Genomic DNA, 18,756 nt, shown 5'->3' with positions numbered 1-18,756 from the left:
TTGCCCGCGGCAAAACTCCCTGTTCGCGGGCGACTAATCTCCCCGAGTTGCCTTCCCCTGCCATCCCACCGGCGAACATGTAAGTCGCCGGCGGGATGGTAGACGCGGCGGCTCGATTTCGCGCAAATCGCCCCGTCGCGTCTACCATCTACATTGTCGCCAGTGGGCCTTAGGCGACCAATCTCCCCGTGTGCCAGAGCCCTAAAATAACATGTCCTCAGTTGGAGCACTGACTGCTTTGTTCCAAACTGGATCTGGATATCCGAACAAGAACTATTTGTAGGGAACATAGGGATTTTATGGGTAATCGGAAATGGACAAGCCTAATGTGCAATGCCAAGAATCGATTAAAGTTACTGCTATTAGACAGCCAATAACCATCTTGCACCATCTGCTTACATGCATAATGCCAATGGTTTTAGATTGAGCATTGCCCTCTTTACCTTGTATCCATTACTGGTTGTTGTTGTTTTTTGTATGCAATCTGTATGTTTAATGTATACTCCGGTTTATTGTACAACACAGTGGAATATGTTGTCCCTTTACCACAATTATTAACACATATTTGTAAAGTTTGGTGGAGGGGAAACTGGAGCTGTTTTCATAGTTTGTACTGGGGCATCTGGTTCCTCTGAAAACAAGCCTTAAAGCTACAGCATACAATGACATTCTTGACATATCTGAACTTCTTACTTAGTGGTAACAATTTAAATGAGGGAAATTTAAAGGGAAGCTACTCAGGCATTATATTGCCAATTCATTAGTCACAGTAGTGCAAGCTAGAAGGCTATATCTATGGCAAAGACACACGGGGCAATTAATCGCAGCAACATTTAAAAAGTCACAGAAGATCATGTATACAGAATAGAATGAAAGAAATGCAGTCTTTCTTTTCACTGAGGGCAGAACAGCAATGCTTATAGCTGTAGTTACATTGATCTTTCTGATAAAGCTTACTTAATTTTTATCTTTCCTTCTCCTTTAATGAAGGCTCTTAGTTGTTTCAGTACAATAATGCCCCATGGTCGAAGCAAGGTCTGTACAGAATAGTTTCCTGTGGTGGGGGTTGAGGAATTTGACTGACCTGCAAGTATTTTATGTTGGCTAATTTATTTTCCTCCCTCTATTAATTGTGGGGGAAATTGGTTAATTCGTGATACCCACTTTTAATGCTGGGACTTTAGACAAAAATTCAGGGAAATATCATCTGACTCCTGATTAATACCTGACCATCTACCAGATCTTTATGCAGGTCGGTCATGCTTGAATGGCCAAAGTGCTTTTTATATAGGTTGGCCCATCATTCAATATCCACTCTGAGCCAGTGAGTTATTAGCTGGACAAGTTTCTGTATTTAGTGTAATTACACCAGTCTTAACCCAAATAAAGTATCATCAGTCAAACTATTCACTTTAAAGGACAAGGAAAGTCTATAAAGGATATTGTCATCCTACGGGCATACCTGTAGTGTGTTCTGCAGCACTGTACAGTCTCTTGTATCTGCAACTATTCAGCTGTTTAAACCCCATAGGGATACTTACCATGGAGACACAAGCCGAAAGTAGGAAGACAGACACTGATCAGGAGGCACTTAGTTCTAGTAGTTTATTTCTGTGCCGATCAGTGTGTCTGTCTGCTCCTCCTGGCTCCTTTCTCTGCAGTCTTGGCAATACAATAGCGCTAGAGGCAGTGGACATTTTACTGCCAATAGATTTGCCACATTAGTGCAAGCTAGAATACTATATTTATTCTGCAGAAAACTTTACCATACCTGAGTAAACAGCCCTAGAAGCTCCCTCTGTTTAAGATAACAGCTGCCATTTTAGCTTGGTCTCAGTAGCTGCCGTGTTGCAGCTCTAGAGGCTGGTAGCTCAGATCACACATTCTGATGGGAGGGGTAGTGAATTCTTATGAATTCTTGTGGGAGAAGGGAGCAAGAAAAAGCTCTTGAGAGAGGAAGTCAGATATCGAAGTACATGTGTACACAAAAGAAGACAAGAAATCCTGTGTTTCTTTTGGTAGAGAGTGCAGCTTTTCTGTGAGTGCTTATGGCTGTATTTACATAGACCTTTCTGATAAAGCTTACTTAGTTTGTACCTTTCCTTCTCCTTTAAGGCTATAAGTGTATTGCATATAAATGAAAAAATGAATAGATCCACTGTTTATAAGGTTATAAACTATGGATATATTTGGCATATACATATAAAGCTTTAAAGCTGTAGCTAGATGTACATATTACTTGCCTATATGCCCTCACTTAGTTATAAGTTCTGTCATAGGTCCATTGCTTATTGCCTTATAGGTACCTGCCTATTAATTCATACACACATCATTTCTCAAGATCTTGGATTTTGTCATCTGAATGCATTTCAGATTATCTAGTTGCCTGTGTGGCCCTGGTCTAATAGGGCCGTTCTTTTAACGGGGTATGTTGTAAATTTATAAAATGCTGTGAAATATGTAATTCAGTTGCAGTTATATACACATGTTCAACTAGTATGGTTTATTAAGGCAGTGTTTCCTCCAAATCACAAGTCTTAACAAAATGTTGGCTATTTCCCCTTTAGCCTTAAGCGGACAACAGATATGATGTTTGGTGGAAAGCAGGTCGTGGTGTGTGGATATGGAGAGGTACGTATGTATATTTACTGAATTAATTTAAAGTCTACCATAAGAAAGAGGCACTGCAAATTTGATGTACATTGGTGTTGTGCCAATGAAAAATGTGGAAAATGTGCTAGATGAGGTAAAGAAATCTTAATTTCACTTGAGATGCTGTGGGGGTGGGGGTTGATTCCACTTAGGCTGTGGCATGCAAGGAACCCCTAAAACATCACAAAACTAAAAAAATCATTGATGTCAAAGACTAGTAGACAGTTATCAGAAATGCCTACTAATAGGAGCACCAGCCTGGGGTATCAGGTAAGCGATCTTAAAGGGATACTGTCATGATTTTTAGGGTGTACTTTTTATTTCTAAATTTACATAGCACATATTTCACTCTAGCATTTAAAATTGTATTCTTGAACCAACATACATAATTTTTTTCAGTTTTAATATTGGTGTGTATGCAGCCATCTCAGTGCATTGTACCTGAGTCTGAGCCTTCAGAAAGAGCCAGCGCTACACACCAGAACTCCTCACAGCTAACCTATTGTTTCTTCTACTCCTATGTTACTGGAGGAGTCCCAAGCCAGACTTGAATTTCTTACTATTGGGTGCTGTTCTGATATCTACTGAGAGCTGTTATCTTGCTCCCTTCCCATTGTTCTGTTGATCAACTTGGGGGGGGGGGGGGGGGTAGGCGGGGGGTGGTATCAGTTTATCAGAGCACAGGTCACATGGTTACAATATGGTACCCCCATATTAAATTTCAAAATTAAAATATAAAAAATCTGTGTTTTTGAAAAAAAAAAAAAAGGATTTCAATGCAGGATTCTGCTGGCGAAGCTCTATTAACTGATGCATTTTGAAAAAAACATGTTTTCCCATGACAGTATTCCTTTAATCACTGGGGGTGCCTAACATTTTGGCACCCCCCCCCCCCTTCCCCCCAGTGATTCCACCTTTCCTTCTCCTTTAAAAGGAAACTGGTTTCCGAACCAAAATTTGTTTGAGATGCACACAACACAGAAAACCCTAATATACAAATCACTGTAACCTATTCCTTCAAAAAGTATGAATAAATACCATTTTATTTTCTGAAATCCAGCTGCAAAACAGTTTAACTGTTAGTGTGTTATAGAATGGCCAGTTCTAAGCAACTTTTCAATTGGTCTTCATTATTTATTTATTTTTTGTAGTTTTTAAATGATTTGCCGCCTTCTTCTAACTCTTTGCAGCTTTCAAATGGGGGTCACTGACCCCAGCAGCCAACTATTGCCCTGTGAGGCTACAGTTTTATTGTTATTGTTACTTTTTATAACTTTATTAGAGCCTGAGGTGTAATTAATTATTTTACAAAAGAAAATGGCATATGGGGTTACTTTGTTGAATAAATGATTGCAAAGTCAATTTTGCCCTTTTTCAACGATGTCACCCACTTACTTTTTTAATGTGATTGTATTTGTTGATTTTTTTGCTGCACATTGAGTCTATGTATTTAAACTTTATTTTTATCCTGATAAAGGTCTATTTGCTATGGAATTAGTGATGAGCGAATCTGTTTATCTCCCGTTTAGCAAATTTTTTCAAAATTTCGCAAATCTTTCAGCGAAACGGGAGAAAATTTGCAAAACCTGAAAAATGCTGTGCAGCAAAAAAAAGACACTGTTTTTTTTGACGCATGCAACAATATATATATTTTTATTTTTTTTTGCACATGGGACTTTTTTTTGTCTCGCGCCAAATTTTTCCACAGTGGATTTTTGCGTCTGTTTCAGGAAACAATCCGCCAACAGAGAAATGCGGAATTTTGGCTGAATCCATGCCTGGCAAAAAAATTTGCTCATCACTGCTATGAAATCACCCTTTTTCTCTGGAGCAAGTAGTCTCATATGACCACTAAGCCAAAAATTATGTTAACTCTTATTGTCAGTATAGTGGTTCATGCCCAGTGAATTACCTTCATTTTCTAGGAAGTCTAAATTGCCAAGCTAATTTTCCTTTTTTTTCTAGGTTGGTAAGGGATGCTGTGCTGCTCTTAAGGCAATGGGATCAATTGTGTACGTGACAGAAATTGACCCCATCTGTGCCTTGCAAGCATGGTAAGTCAAGTTTGGAAAAAAAAAAAAATTTTCAGTCATCTACAGAAGCACATTTAGCACACCTATTTTTTGCACTGAAAAGAGTCACCCGCATAAATCACAGTTCCAAGTGTTAGACAAATGTTAAGTTGTTATCCATACTTTTAATAAATTTTGAAATGAGAGATAATTGGTGGGATTGTCATTGTTGGTATGTGACAGCTTAAAATGTAATTTATGCAGCATTAGTTTGCAAATATAATGTCCAAGAATGTTTCAGAATTGTGGAACAATTTATATAACTTATGCGGTTTTGTGCCCTTGTGGTAAATTGTATATTGGTACAACAAAAAATTAAGAGTGAGAACTTGCGTTTCGGAACATGTAAGAAGTAAAACATGTAATGTTGAAAATCCTGGCTTCCCTGTACATTATCAGTAATTTCACAGTAGCCATAGTTAATCTTTTTTTGTTTGTTTTACTGTTAATTCCATTATATTGAAAATTACACAACACGACTGCTAGCGAAATTAGATATGCATAGCCAAAAGTGAGGGTAAAGCATAGGGCCCGATTTTGGTTTAATTTCATATTTATTTATATAAAGCATTTTCTATTTAGCAATTCTTCACTTTTTCTTCCTGTATCTTGCAGCATGGATGGATTTCGTCTTGTCAAACTGAATGAAGTAATCCGACAAGTAGATATTGTCATCACATGCACAGGTGAGACTTAAAACACTCAAATATTAAGATTTGCAGGCTATTATGTACATCTCTCCTTAAGAAACCTGCAGAATGAAGTCTGTGGATATTTTTTCTTCCTTGAAATAATTTTGATGATGAATCACGGTTTTTGTGTCTGTTTACTTTTCATTCTCCTGTGCTGTTTTTTTGTTTATAATATACTTTGAACAGAACTTTGTAACTGTGTCTGCCTCAGCATGGTGGATTTCTAGTGTAAGTGACCTTTTTGACATCTGTTTGTTGCTTTCTATTTATAGAAGCTGCCTCTGGGTAGTGAATTAATTTGTAATGTCTTAGATATTTTTTGAAGCTGAAGACGCGGTTAGACAGGCTGGCCTATGCCACTAAGAAGCAGCAGAATCACAATATCCACTTCTTATTCATTCACAAGTTAACACTGAATCATTTATTTGACTGGCCATTTGATAAATACTTTGTAACCAGAGCCATATTTTTTTGTATGTTCCTGTGTGCAAAGTTTTTGTGCCACTAAACAAAAGACTGAAAAAGGAACTATCCTGTTTCCTCTTTATCAAGATACAAACAAAAATACAATCTACCATTTCAAATAGGTTAAACGTAGGATTGAGTTGTCATTCTTCTACAATCCGAAATGTTCTTGGATCCATTCTCAATCCGCCATATGAATTGGGTGCAGAGCTTTTTTTGTTTTTGCTTTAATATATTTGTAGCCTTTCTGTTGTGGGGTCTTTGGGATCACTAATGGTTTTCCATTTTAATTTGCATGTTGGTTTAGCATTTTTTGACTATACTGGACCGCAAAAAACAGAATTCACATAAATGCTCCCCTAGCTGCTACCCTATCTTTTATTTCTGTTTTTTTACGGTTTGTTCCTGACTTTTATGTTAATTTCATGTGACCCATGGGTGTAAATATCTTGTGAAAAAATGCTACAGCCCTTGGTTGCTGGCAATATTCTGCTTGCATCCAATATTTATGATGGATCCCTGCTAATTGCTGAGTGATCCAAGACATTTCTTTGTGTTTTGTCACCAGTGTTTACACATTTAGTCAAAGACCCCTGGGTGGAGTTACATTAGCTTTAACGCCCAGTTTGCCTATCTATGATCATGAAACATGTGTAGGATGAATATAAAACATCATGATGACATAGCTTGTTGTTAATAAATACTACATCCCTATATACAACCACAGTATATGCAAACAGCCGTTTCCAAGCTATTAGGTTTTGACTTGATGTAAATATTTTAGGCAACAAGAATGTGGTGACAAGAGAACATTTGGACCGCATGAAGAATGGATGCATTGTCTGCAACATGGGGCATTCCAATACAGAGATTGATGTGGTTAGTAATGTGCAGATGCAGCTAAACTGGGAACTTATGTTTATGTTGTGCTTGTAGGAGATTCAAAACAGAAAGGGAATTAGTGCAGCATGTATGATTGCATTGGGTCATCATATAGCTCAGAACAGGATTAGGTAGCCTTCCTGAGTTCTGGCGTGTATATATGTCAGTGAGGGTCATAAGCCATAGTGCCTTATATTTCAGCCAATCATCTGTTTTTGTAAGCAAAGAAAGCCAATCAAAATTTAAAATTAGATAATCTAGTCATCATCAGGGGCACTGCTGCCATGGGGCGTGTTGAGAAACTCTCCTCTGGTGGCAACACTCTAGTAGTTATAAGGGGCAGCAAAAAGCTGCTCCTGGTATCTTTTAAGAGCCTAATTTCCAGTTATGGTTCTTCTAGTGCAGAGAGAATAGGTTGGTTAAAAGACTTTCCATTTTGTTTTTTTTTGTTTTTTCTGACATGAGCTCATTTAATTTGGCTTATATAGAAAAGGTATATAAACACTGCTTGAACAGATTAAACTTGAAATGTATTTTTTACAAAAAAATCTGATTCCACACATTGAAAAAACTATGATAAAGCTGGCCATACATATTCAGATTTTATATTCAGTCTTCTTCTGATGAATGTTCGGATATTGATCATACGTTTAAATGCAACAATCAAAAACTAACCTTCCGATTGAAATAAAAAAATAACAAATCAGAGGATGATCTGAGTATAAAGTAATTGGCAGACAACAATTGTATAGAAGTGACATCCCAGAAATGCATTGTAGGTCCCCCAAGGATTTCATCAGTTACACAATACATGCACAGATTTTATCATTATCTGACTTAAATTTTCTAACTTGTCTGATTGACTAAATGTCCGATCGCCATGGTAAGAAAATTATTGGGAAAATAAGTTGGAACTTACAGTCCAAAAATCATACAAAACAAAGTTTATTGTACGATTATATTGGTGCGTGTATGGCCAGCTTAAATCCAGTGAGCTATTTCCCAAGATCCCTTATGCCTACTGTGTAATGCAGGGATCCCCAATCTTTTTTACCCATGAGCCACATTCAAATGGAAAACGTTTTGGAGAGCAACACAAGCATGAACAAAGTTCCTGGATGTGCCAATGAGAGCTATAATTGCCTATTTGATAGCCCCTATGTTGAGTGAAAGCCTACAGAAGGCTCTTTTTGGCATTATACTTGTTTTTTATGCAATCAAAGCTTGCCTCTTAACCAAAAATTCAAAAATAAGCCCCTGCTTTGAGGCCACTGGGAGCAACATCCAAAGGGGTTGGTGAGCAACATGTTGCTCACAAGCCACTGGTTGGGGGTCAATGGTGTAATGCAACTCCCCTCTCCTACTTTGTTTCACTGTAAAGTGATAAATTATGGGACTTGCTTACTGCTTACCATAGTAGGTGCTCCATAGAGTCTCTGGAAAGCAAAGGGACTTCAGATCCCAGAATACACCACTTTGGAACATACTTAGCGAGGGGTTGCATTACAGTGAAAGTCTATGGAAACTGGCAAACACAGACCGAACATCAAGGTTTACTTGTCTGTGGAATTAGCTATGTCTGTGTAAAAAGTCCAACTACATGATCTCATGTCTAAATGGGCTTAATGAGCACTTGGTCTGACTTCATTATCTGCATTTTCTGGTAGTTAAATTACACCTAAAGACTTAATTCTTCTCTTGTTTATTTTCCAGGCCAGTCTTCGTACTCCCGAACTCACCTGGGAGCGTGTCCGATCTCAAGTTGATCATGTGATCTGGCCCGATGGCAAAAGGATAGTTCTCTTGGCAGAGGTATAAGTTTTGCTGGATCTAGTAGCTTTGCCTTATAGAACTGCACCAGACAGAGCTTTACTATGTAATTTGCTAAAAATATTCAATAAAACAATATTTAAGAGTGGGATCTGACATAATGCTTCTATTTGATGCTAAACTTAAAGCACAAGGAAATTCATTATGGCATTTTACTGCCAATAGATTTGCCACATTCGTGCCACCTAGAACAATATATTTATTCTGCAGAAAGCATCTCCATACCTGAGTAAAGAGCCCTAGAAGCTTTCTCACTTTGCTTAAAGGAACAGTAACACCAAAAAATGAAAGAGCTTTAAATTAATAAAAATATAATGCACTGTTGCCCTGCACTGGTAAAACTGGTGTGTTTGCTACAGTAACACTACTATAATTTATATAATAAGCTGCTGTGTAGCCACGGGGGCAGCCATTCAAGCTGGAAAAAAGGAGAAAAGGCACAGGTTACATAGCAGATAACAGATAAGTTCTGTAGAATACAATAGTGTTTTATCTGTTATCTGCTATGGGCCTGTGCCTGTGCCTTTTCTCCTTTGAATGGCTGCCTCCATGGCTACATAGCAGCTTATTTATATAAATTATAGTAGACTTTCTGAAGTAAACACACAACTTTTACCAGTGCAGGGCAGCAGCACATTATATTTTAGTTACTTTTATACACTTTCATTTTTTGGTGTTACTGTTCCTTTAAGACAGCAGCTGCCATTTAAAATAGCTTCCCCAACAACGTGTTTACAAAATGGAGACAAGAAATACTGTGTTTCTTTTGATAGAGGACTGTGAGTGCTTATGGCTGTATTTACATAGACCTTTCTGATAAAGCTTACTTAGTTTTTACCTTTCCATCTCCTTTAAGATACAAAAGCTTAAAACATCTTCACACTGCCTTGTCTCCAGTGAAGAGGGACATGCACATTTCACTTGTGCATTTAGCAGATTTGAGCAGGGGGAATTATACACTGCTGCATTCCAGTCACTTTATCTCGAAATGCGTGACAGCACTGGTTTTTGTGCTTTTTAGCCAGGCTCTAAATTAGTAGTGCCACTTCTGTCACCTGTCTTCATTCCAGTGAATGGGAGGTGGCAGTGGTAATTTCAGGAACTTCCCTGCCAGGTGAGCAAATAGTCCTAAGCATTAAGGAAAATAGTACAAATTAGCCAGTGTAGTTAAGTAGCTGCAACAAGAGGGGTTAAGGGACAACAAACTATGGTAGAGCTGAAAATGGCAGAAAAGCATATAATTAAATATTTCTTTTGACTGTTTACATTAAGAGGTAAAACTAATATTGGCGTTGTGTTTTCCCATAAAGGGTATATATGTCGTGCACTGACATGCACCTTTAATGCCTTTTTAACAGGGTCGTCTGCTAAATCTAAGCTGTTCAACTGTCCCAACATTTGTGCTGTCTATCACTGCAACTACACAGGTATGTTTATATCACTTTTGTGAATGTAATTGCTACCCTGTTTCCCCGAAAATAGGACATCCTCCGAAAGTAAGGCACCCCCCGAAAATAAGACACCCACCTAGGGTGTGCTATAAATCTCGCCCAAACGATGGAATAAATGTGTACTGTATTCTTCTTCATGGAAAAATAAGACATCCCCTGAAAATAAGACCTAGTGCATATTTTGGAGCTTAAAAAAATATAAGACAGTGTCTTATTTTCGGGGAAACACGGTAGTTAAAGTAGCATATGTCTGGCTGATTACAGTCTCTGCACTGCTGGCTCAAACTCTTAAACAATGTTGCCAGCCAGCAGATTAACAGACCTGACGTCTGTTACATTGTAAGGCCCAGAGAAAAGAAAGAGAAAAAATAGTTTTTTTCCCTGCAACTACATTTCTAAATGTCTTCATTATGCAAAATATAGTTTTGTTTGATGACTAATATAAAAATGTATGTAGACTTTAAGGACCAACATGTACTCTGCTCAAGGCAATGCCAGGTGCAACCACAAAAATGAGACTGCAAAAAGAATATCAGGTTTTACTTATCAGGTTTATGTTGATTTAAATTGCTTATTATGTCATGTGATTGATAAAGTACAAATGGATGTTTAATTCCTCTCAGGCACTGGCTCTAATTGAACTCTACAATGCTCCTGAAGGACGTTACAAGCAGGATGTGTACTTGCTTCCTAAGAAAATGGGTATGTTTTAAACATTTAACCACTGTGTACAAATTAGGGCAGTGCTATGTGTGACATTCTGTCTGCTGTTTGTTTCTGTACAAAAAAATCAGTAAAACAACGCCAGCATATTTCACAAGTTGCTTCCCTTGCTGTATATTTGTACTTGGAAGTATTAACCTCATGAATATGCAGATGTAATTTTGTTAGGTAATAGTTATTTAAAGGGCTAGTTCAACTTTCAATATGACCTAGATAAGTAGCATTGTAAGACCAACTTGCATTTGGTCTAAAAAAAATTTTTTTATATTTTGGTGTTTCTAAGTTAACTTTTTCAGCTGCTCTCCAGTTTGGACTTTCAACCTTGATCATTTTGCTAGGCTTTCATTAAGCAACCATGCCTCGATTTGACTGACAGACTGAAAAATGAATAAAAGAGTGGCTGATAAGAAATATAAGCATTTAAAAGTAACATTGTAGGCTGACAGGGTAGGACTACCTGCTGAATTAATGCAGTAACTGTTTGATGGAGACATAAGACAGCCTTGCACATCAAAGCAACATGCAGCTTCCTGGGGAGGCCCTGAGAATGTAGGGGTAGTGTTGGGTTCTTCATACAGTCAACAAGTGTATGTATGAAAAGTAAAAGGCTAAGTTTAATAACTGCTGTATCTCTTCTCAGGTAAATTCCTATATTGTTTTCCAGTCAAAATGTTTTTGCTTCAATTCTTCAATTCAATAAATCTGTTAATGTTAGTTTTTAAATCTTCTCTGCTGTGCCTTAGCTTTTACTCTCTAGCTTTAACTTTAATACTTATAGATGTAGCATTATATTGGTATGGTAGAATTAATAATGTTAGGTTGCCTCAAGCTTGATTACTTTGAAATCTAAAACCACTATCATCAATCAAACAATAACACATTAAGGTATTTTCATTCATATTTTTGAATTGTGCCAATGTACTGTAGAACTGAATAGATACTTATGTCATACTGGCAGAGCAATAATCTTCCTCTCTCTTTAGATGAGTATGTTGCCAGCCTTCATCTACCCACCTTTGATGCCCACCTAACAGAACTTTCAGATGAGCAGGCCAAATACCTTGGGCTTAACAAGAATGGGCCTTTCAAACCAAACTATTACAGGTGTGTTCTCTTTTAACTGTGCCATATGGTCAATGCCAGTTATTGAACAGGGCATTCTTACTGTTAAATGTGTAGGAGGTAAAAATGTAGACTTGCCTGTGTTTTTTGGTCACATTGATAGATCTGCACAGACTTCGTATTTGATATCACTGCTGATAAAGAAGAAATTCTGTGTGTGCAGATTCACCCACCCCTAACTCGGATGAGTTCTCAAGCTAGCCTTGGTTACGTCAACTTTGGCCTTGAAAACCGCTATTTGGCAAAAAGCTCTTTGTTTTCTGTGCTGTGAACAGATATTTCTATGCACGCACACTGGTAAACTGGTAACGCCTATGCTCATACGTTTCTTATGACATACAGTATGCTTCTATGTCACAAAGTCTATATAAACCCTGTGCTGTCTTTGTCCTGTAGTTCTGACTCTTTGCTTTGTTCAGAAGCCAAAAAAAATGTCAAATGCATCTTACCTATTTACCTCAAATGTCTTTCGGTATCTGATAATTCCATAACACTGATGTGATGGAATGCGTTTGATACCCAATTAGGTGTAGCTAAATAACTCCCCACTGTTAATGCAGCCCTGCTGATATTGTGGATTGCATCAGCAACTGTGAGCAGCTGCAACATTATGTTTTAGCACATTACCATTGTATGTGAGCTTAGATGGGGTGTATTTTAAAATATAATTAATAGGCATTTCCACAGATATGAGGTTGAATGATTGTATAAGTTAAATTAAAGTCCATGCCTTGGCTTATTTATATAATTGACAAAAATCTAAATGCCCAGAATTTTGGAATGCCATTGCCCTTAAGAAAACCTGTGTAATCATAATAATGTTACTGCACCTTGTATTGAAACTGAGGGGTAGATTTATTACATGTTTATAAAAACAAATCTATCACCAGTAAAAAACTTCAAATTGTCAGGATATTTTCCGATATTTATCATCTTCAAGACTTTTTAGTAGACTTAAGCTACTGTGGTCATATGCTTTAAATTAAGACTAATTAATTTGTGTATGCCAGTAAGAGTTAAAAAAAATACATGTGCAAGCCAAAGGGAATAAAATCTGTCTCCTCCTATTTTGATATCCTATTAAAGGAACCAGCAGCATTAAAAAAAAATTTGAATTGGCATACTGGATTTATAGACCGTAGATAAAAATGATTTCTTTAAAGAAGACAACTTTTTTTTCCCCCCAACTGCATTTTGTCAGTGCTGCTGTGTTCCACCATCTTTTATCTGCTGTCTCAGTATAGTCCCTTGTGGTCTGTTGTGGTCTGTGGTATGCTAGGCAAACAACTTTATTAATGCCTTCTCTGATTTTGTTCTCAGGTATTAATTGCAGATGGTCCCATAAACAAGGAGCAGTAAAAAGACTTGGATATGCCTGGAATAAAAAAAAAAAAACACTAAAAACAGAAAAAATGACTCTCAGCGACTGCTGTACAACTCCTCAAACAAAAACTGGATTTTCTGCCATATTAGCTAATTTTGCATTAAGATATTTATTGAACAGAAGATGTGTAAAACATGGGTTTTGTTGTCTCTTCTAGTCCTGTGACCCAGCCACAGAGAGAGAGAGAGAGAGAGAGAGAGAGAGAGCAAGGTGGTGGGAGGGGGGCCTGTATAAGTTTTACACAAGACTTCTTATATTCATATACTGTACCAATAGGCTTCTTAGAATCTGCTCACTGCTCATCCCATCACTAAATGGCAAGGGAAACCAGTTAACTAGTGTGAATTATGGGTTTTGAGTTGAATTTATAAATTGCTTTAACATTCACTTTTATTTTTTCTTTTAAATATTTGATTTTTCCAAAGACGGAATTTTGTGGACATCTTAAAGGAAGCCGTCTAGTGATCTAAAACTTTTACTGTGGTTTTTAATTGTGGTACAGATTTTTTTTATCAGTTATTTCCCTTTGTGTCTTGTTCTGAATAACATACCCTAAGTCTGCACCTCTTATGCTGCTGTAGTAGTTACTTAACCTTGTTTTTGACACTAAGGAATCCTTCACTAAACTGTGCTAGTGGTTTGAAGTAGTTAGCAAGCACTCAACTAAATTAACTGAAGTGTATAATTTTTCACCTGATGACAAATGTGCTGCAACAAAAGGAGTTTAACTCATTTAGTGCCATGCAACAAAAAAAAATAAGCAGTATTTGTGATTTGAGATATACTGCTTTGCTCAGGTAGCCTGGAATAAGGCATCTAAATTTATTTCAGCCATTATGGGCTGCTAACATGTTTATTGATCTTTATAATTCACATAATCCACTAAGCTTTTGCTTAGTACTGACCTGGCACTGCTAATGGTCAGTCAGTTTTAGTGCCCATAACAGTGACATGATTTTCTGTCACATGAGCCATATTGTGTTCCCCTCATATTTAAAGACCCCAAGAAAAAGAGCACCTTGCTGTATAAAACTAACCCTGCCTGTGTTTCTATAAGAATTTCATTAAATGTATGTAATGCCTAGAAGTGGTAGGTGTAAGATGTTCTTTAATGTTTTGTGCTCCTGTTACTGTGAGATTGTGCTCTGTAAGGCATACATTCCTTACATTTAATGCAAAACACTTGTGTAAAAATGCATATGGAAGGGTAATATTAAAAACCGTATATACCTGTGGTATGTGTTTTTCATAGGTGCCCTTTAATAAAGGAGAGGTTCAGCCTTCCCAGTACTCATCTGGGTAAACTTTGCAGCCTTTAATCATTTTTATTAGATCTCCTTTTGTTTTGTTTTGTTTTGTTTTTTTACCTATTAGTATGTTTGATATTTTAATGTTCATTAGATAGCAAATCTGAAATAGAAACAATACAGGAATAGCCTGTGCCTGTTAACATTCACTACTAATCGGCCATACTGATATGACAGTTAATATTCTTACCTGCAACCTTCCTCTGGTCCTGTCAGTCTTGCTGCAGTTCTTTACAAAGAATTGTAAAAACTGTCTTCCTTAATTGGGCTAACTTAATGTGGCCAGACATTGACATGTGTCAAACAAATGTTTGGAATATCATTCCTAGTTGATCTATCGGGGTTGGAAATTTGAGCTTACTATTACATCTATCCATGCACTGCCATTGTGAACATGGGACAACTGTGCAGGAAGTGATTTTATTTCATATTTGGAATTTAATTTTATCTGCAGTGTTTCATCTTGTGTGTAATCACTTTATAGAATTGTCTAGGCAAATCCAAAATGAAACCCAAGTTACTTGCTGCTGTTACAGAGTACCTTAGTACCTTATTTCTACCAGCTTTTCCAGCCACTGCAGTGGTATTATCACACTATGCTTTAATGTCCAATCACTGCATGTGGATTATTCTGTAACTTAGCCAATTAAAACCCATTTGTCTATTTTTTTTTTTTTAATTTGTTGTTTTTAAACCTTCTGCCTTACATGTGTAAAACATCTTTTCATTCTGTTTAGAGCTAGAATACATTAAGTCTTCCAGCCTTATATTCCCTGTTAATGCTGTGATGTCTCTCTGCCCATTAGTATAACCAACTAGTACAAGCTGTTAGTTGGCATTAATTTAAAGAGCTATAAACATTTTTAGAACCCATTGGATTTCCCAGTTTTCAATATTGCTAATGAGGAACTGTTGCTGTATTATTTACATGAATGCAGAGCTTTGCGGGGAGGGGGTCCATGTAATCAGCTATCCATGAGGTGATTCGGGATAAAATGGCAGCCATCGAGCCTGCTGCAGAACTCTTATTTTCTTGCCATTTCTACAGCAGCATAGTGAGGTATTTCAGCTTGGCAGTGATGCATTTTGAGGCAGAGGCTGGGCTCCTCTGAAAGGGGATAACATTTAGAAAAAGGAAGGGAAAGGTTTGGATAATAAGCACACAGTTTTCCAGGTAATTATGATGCTTAACCTTGGCTTAAGAGAAAGGTATTATGAAGGCCACTTCAAAAGAGCAAGAACTGAACTGTGTTTTTAAAGCAGACGTCTGCCTTTTTATTCCCACTTGTGACTTTGGTTATTGTTTTAGCACCTTCTTTTATTTGTTTTATTGCTATTTCATCGCGGCACCCAGCCCCCCATCTTCCAAACAAACAAAACAAATTTCCAACCCATTGTACTTACTGCTTATATAATCCTTCTCTTCAGTATATTGATATATTATACTGCTGCTACTACATTGTCATGGTTACTGTGAATACATGAGAATATTGTACATTTCCTGACAGAACAGAGAGCATCTGTTTACACTTTAAACACCTGCAATATTATGCACTTATTAAATAGTAGTTGTTAGAGTTTGGGTCACCCTTACATTAACTTTTAGTGTGATTTAAACCATGATAGTCTTGAAACAATTTGCAATTTTCAAATGGTCTTTTTTGAAAAAAAACACAACTTTTTTGTGGTTTTTGAATGTAGCTTTTTTTATTCAGCCTCTCTCCAGTTTGTAATTTTAGCAGCTATGGTTGCTAAGGTCCAATTTGCCTGGAAACCAGTCAGTGGTTTGGATGAAAAGCCTGAATAGGAGAGGGCCAAATTAAAAAGCTAATGTAATAAAAATGTATCATTACAAAAAAATGGCAGTGGAGAAAGGCAAAGAATAAAAATAAATATTAATTATGAAAACAAAGTACCATGGTGCTGAGAATAGATCATTCTGTAACATACTGAAACTTAACTTAAAGGTGATCTACACCTGTAACTTTTACTGCTAGAGGCGTAACCGCAAAATTCCACTTTATTCTGTGGCAGCAATAGAATCTATAGATAAGGATTCATTCCCATTGTTAAATATTTCTCCATGCAAATTTTCAGTGGATAGATGCTCTAAAATGTAATAGTTGATGACGAAACGCAAATGTGGGGGGGTTGCTAGAGAAGAGACTGCTGCAGACTAGTTACATACATGTATGTTTTTCTGCTCCTCACATTTCTTTACAAAAAACCTTGTTTATCACTGGAACTAGACTGCACTCCATATTAAATTATCTCTGGGTAGCTGTTATGTATCAGATACTTTTGTCTGTATATACTAAGACTTTCTTTTCCAGTAGGAAATGTGTGATACCAACCAAACTGTACTAAATCAAAATAATTTGGGCATTGATAGTTACTTAATCACACATACGCTATTGGGAAAGGTTGCAGTGCATTTATAATTGCACAGACAGCCGACTTTAAAATAATTTTATGTCTGTCTCCCTCTGTGAATGGATATGCAGTGTTCAGAAATTAGCATTCTCTAAAAGGATCTTTTAAATTTTTAAAATATGAGTGATTGTATTAGATCAGCAATAAGGAATCTGTAATGTCACAACGATAAATAAAATGATGTATAAATCTTGGTCATGTCATTACTTATTGTCATGCTAATGAATACCCCTTATCTTCCCTTCCTTTTCCCTTTTGTTTTAATTATGAAAGTGCAACATTATTACAAGTACTGTGTTCCAAATGGAGATTGTGGACCAGAGGCTACATGGATATTGATATCATTAAGATGCCATTAAAATATATTGTATATCCAAGAGAGTGCAAGTATTTGTAAACTGGCACAGCTCCTGCAATTACAGCAATTTTACAATAATAAGTCTGCGCTAATGAGCCTTTATGGTGAAGACAGATGGGGCGATTAGTTGCCGCGATTTTTAAAATTCAGTCGCAGCAGTCACCTGCAGCGACTAGTCCTGCGTGGTGCAATTTGAACAGGGTGACTTGTTTACTTTTGCATGGAAATTAGTTGCCACAACTGGGAATTTAAAAAAAAAAAAATTGCAGCAACTAATTACCCAGTAGCAGAGCTACTTAGTAGCAGCTACTTGAGGCCACAAAAAAACCCTGCCATAGACAATACTGAGAATTGCCTCTGCTAAAACACACATAGACAATTATCAGTAAATGATCAGCATTGTTAGGTTTTGTAGTCATGGCAAGTTGTTGCTACTAGTAGCTTTGTGTGTCTTTACCCTTAGACACCTATTGGTTTCATATGAATAAAGGATAACTGAGGCTTGTGTGCTTGACAGTAGGCTGTTAGTCTCCAACAGTATGCTAATAAATCAGATATGCTGCCGCAAAAAGTAAATGCAAACAAAGCCATAATAGTGCTTTCTTGCAACAACTCACATTTCACTGAAGTAACATGAACTAAACAAGTATGCCATGTTAAGAAGGCATGTTGATTACAGAATAATACTTATTACTTGTGAGGCTCACCAACACTCCCTGCCTTGTGATAAATATTACATTTTACCCTAAGATGGGCACTGGCTCTGGGAGCTGCTTGGGCTTTAGTCAGTAAATAATCTGAGCTACTTCCGCGCAGCTGGTCAGGCTGGACACAGGCAGTGTCATTGGAAATGAGGACATTTAGTCTAAACAGTATGTAGCACTTTCCATTAACCCTGCCATTACTTTTTTTTAGTGTTCCCTTTCCCCCTACTGCTGCCTATTTTTTTTCCTTTGCTATTTCCTGACCCACTTTCCCTTCTCAATATATCACAGCATTGCATTGCTTGCATGCTCATCAATAAACTAACACTACCGCCCCCACATGTAAGGCTGTGTTCCAGTCTGACAGTGTACACGCATTGTATGGCAGTTCCAGGCTGACAGTGTACACGCATTGTATGGCAGTTCCAGGCTGACAGTGTACACGCATTGTATGGCAGTTCCAGGCTGACAGTGTACACGCACTGTATGACAGTTCCAGCCTGACAGTGTATTCGCACTGTATGGCAGTTTCAAGCTTCCTCTCAGCAATATCTGTCTCACAAGGCACCTCCAGCACGAACCTTATGCTACTTTTGACTTTTCAAAACTCTAGAGGGCGTGTCCCTCAGGCTACCTCCCCCATCCCAGCTGTCAAACCCCAAGGTGCTTACAGGGAGTGCG

General features: G+C 37.4%; 1 protein-coding gene across 1 annotated transcript in view; it reads left to right on the top strand.

Annotated features, from left to right (window-relative positions):
- The window catches only part of ahcyl2 (adenosylhomocysteinase-like 2), a 93,231-nt gene extending 76,024 nt beyond the window's left edge, over nucleotides 1-17,207 (top strand). Inside the window, 9 exon segments of the mRNA NM_001016409.2 lie at nucleotides 2,568-2,631; nucleotides 4,618-4,706; nucleotides 5,340-5,410; nucleotides 6,666-6,760; nucleotides 8,477-8,575; nucleotides 9,952-10,020; nucleotides 10,668-10,746; nucleotides 11,751-11,871; nucleotides 13,210-17,207. Of these exon segments, the coding sequence (NP_001016409.1) occupies nucleotides 2,568-2,631; nucleotides 4,618-4,706; nucleotides 5,340-5,410; nucleotides 6,666-6,760; nucleotides 8,477-8,575; nucleotides 9,952-10,020; nucleotides 10,668-10,746; nucleotides 11,751-11,871; nucleotides 13,210-13,216 (694 nt within the window). The 3' untranslated portion in view covers nucleotides 13,217-17,207.
- Nucleotides 17,208-18,756: the final 1,549 nt, after the last annotated feature.

The sequence above is a fragment of the Xenopus tropicalis genome, chromosome 3 (genome assembly GCF_000004195.4).
Source record: "Xenopus tropicalis strain Nigerian chromosome 3, UCB_Xtro_10.0, whole genome shotgun sequence".
In the NCBI taxonomy this organism is placed as follows: Eukaryota; Metazoa; Chordata; class Amphibia; order Anura; family Pipidae; genus Xenopus; species Xenopus tropicalis.
This window is presented reverse-complemented; position numbering and strand designations above follow the sequence as displayed.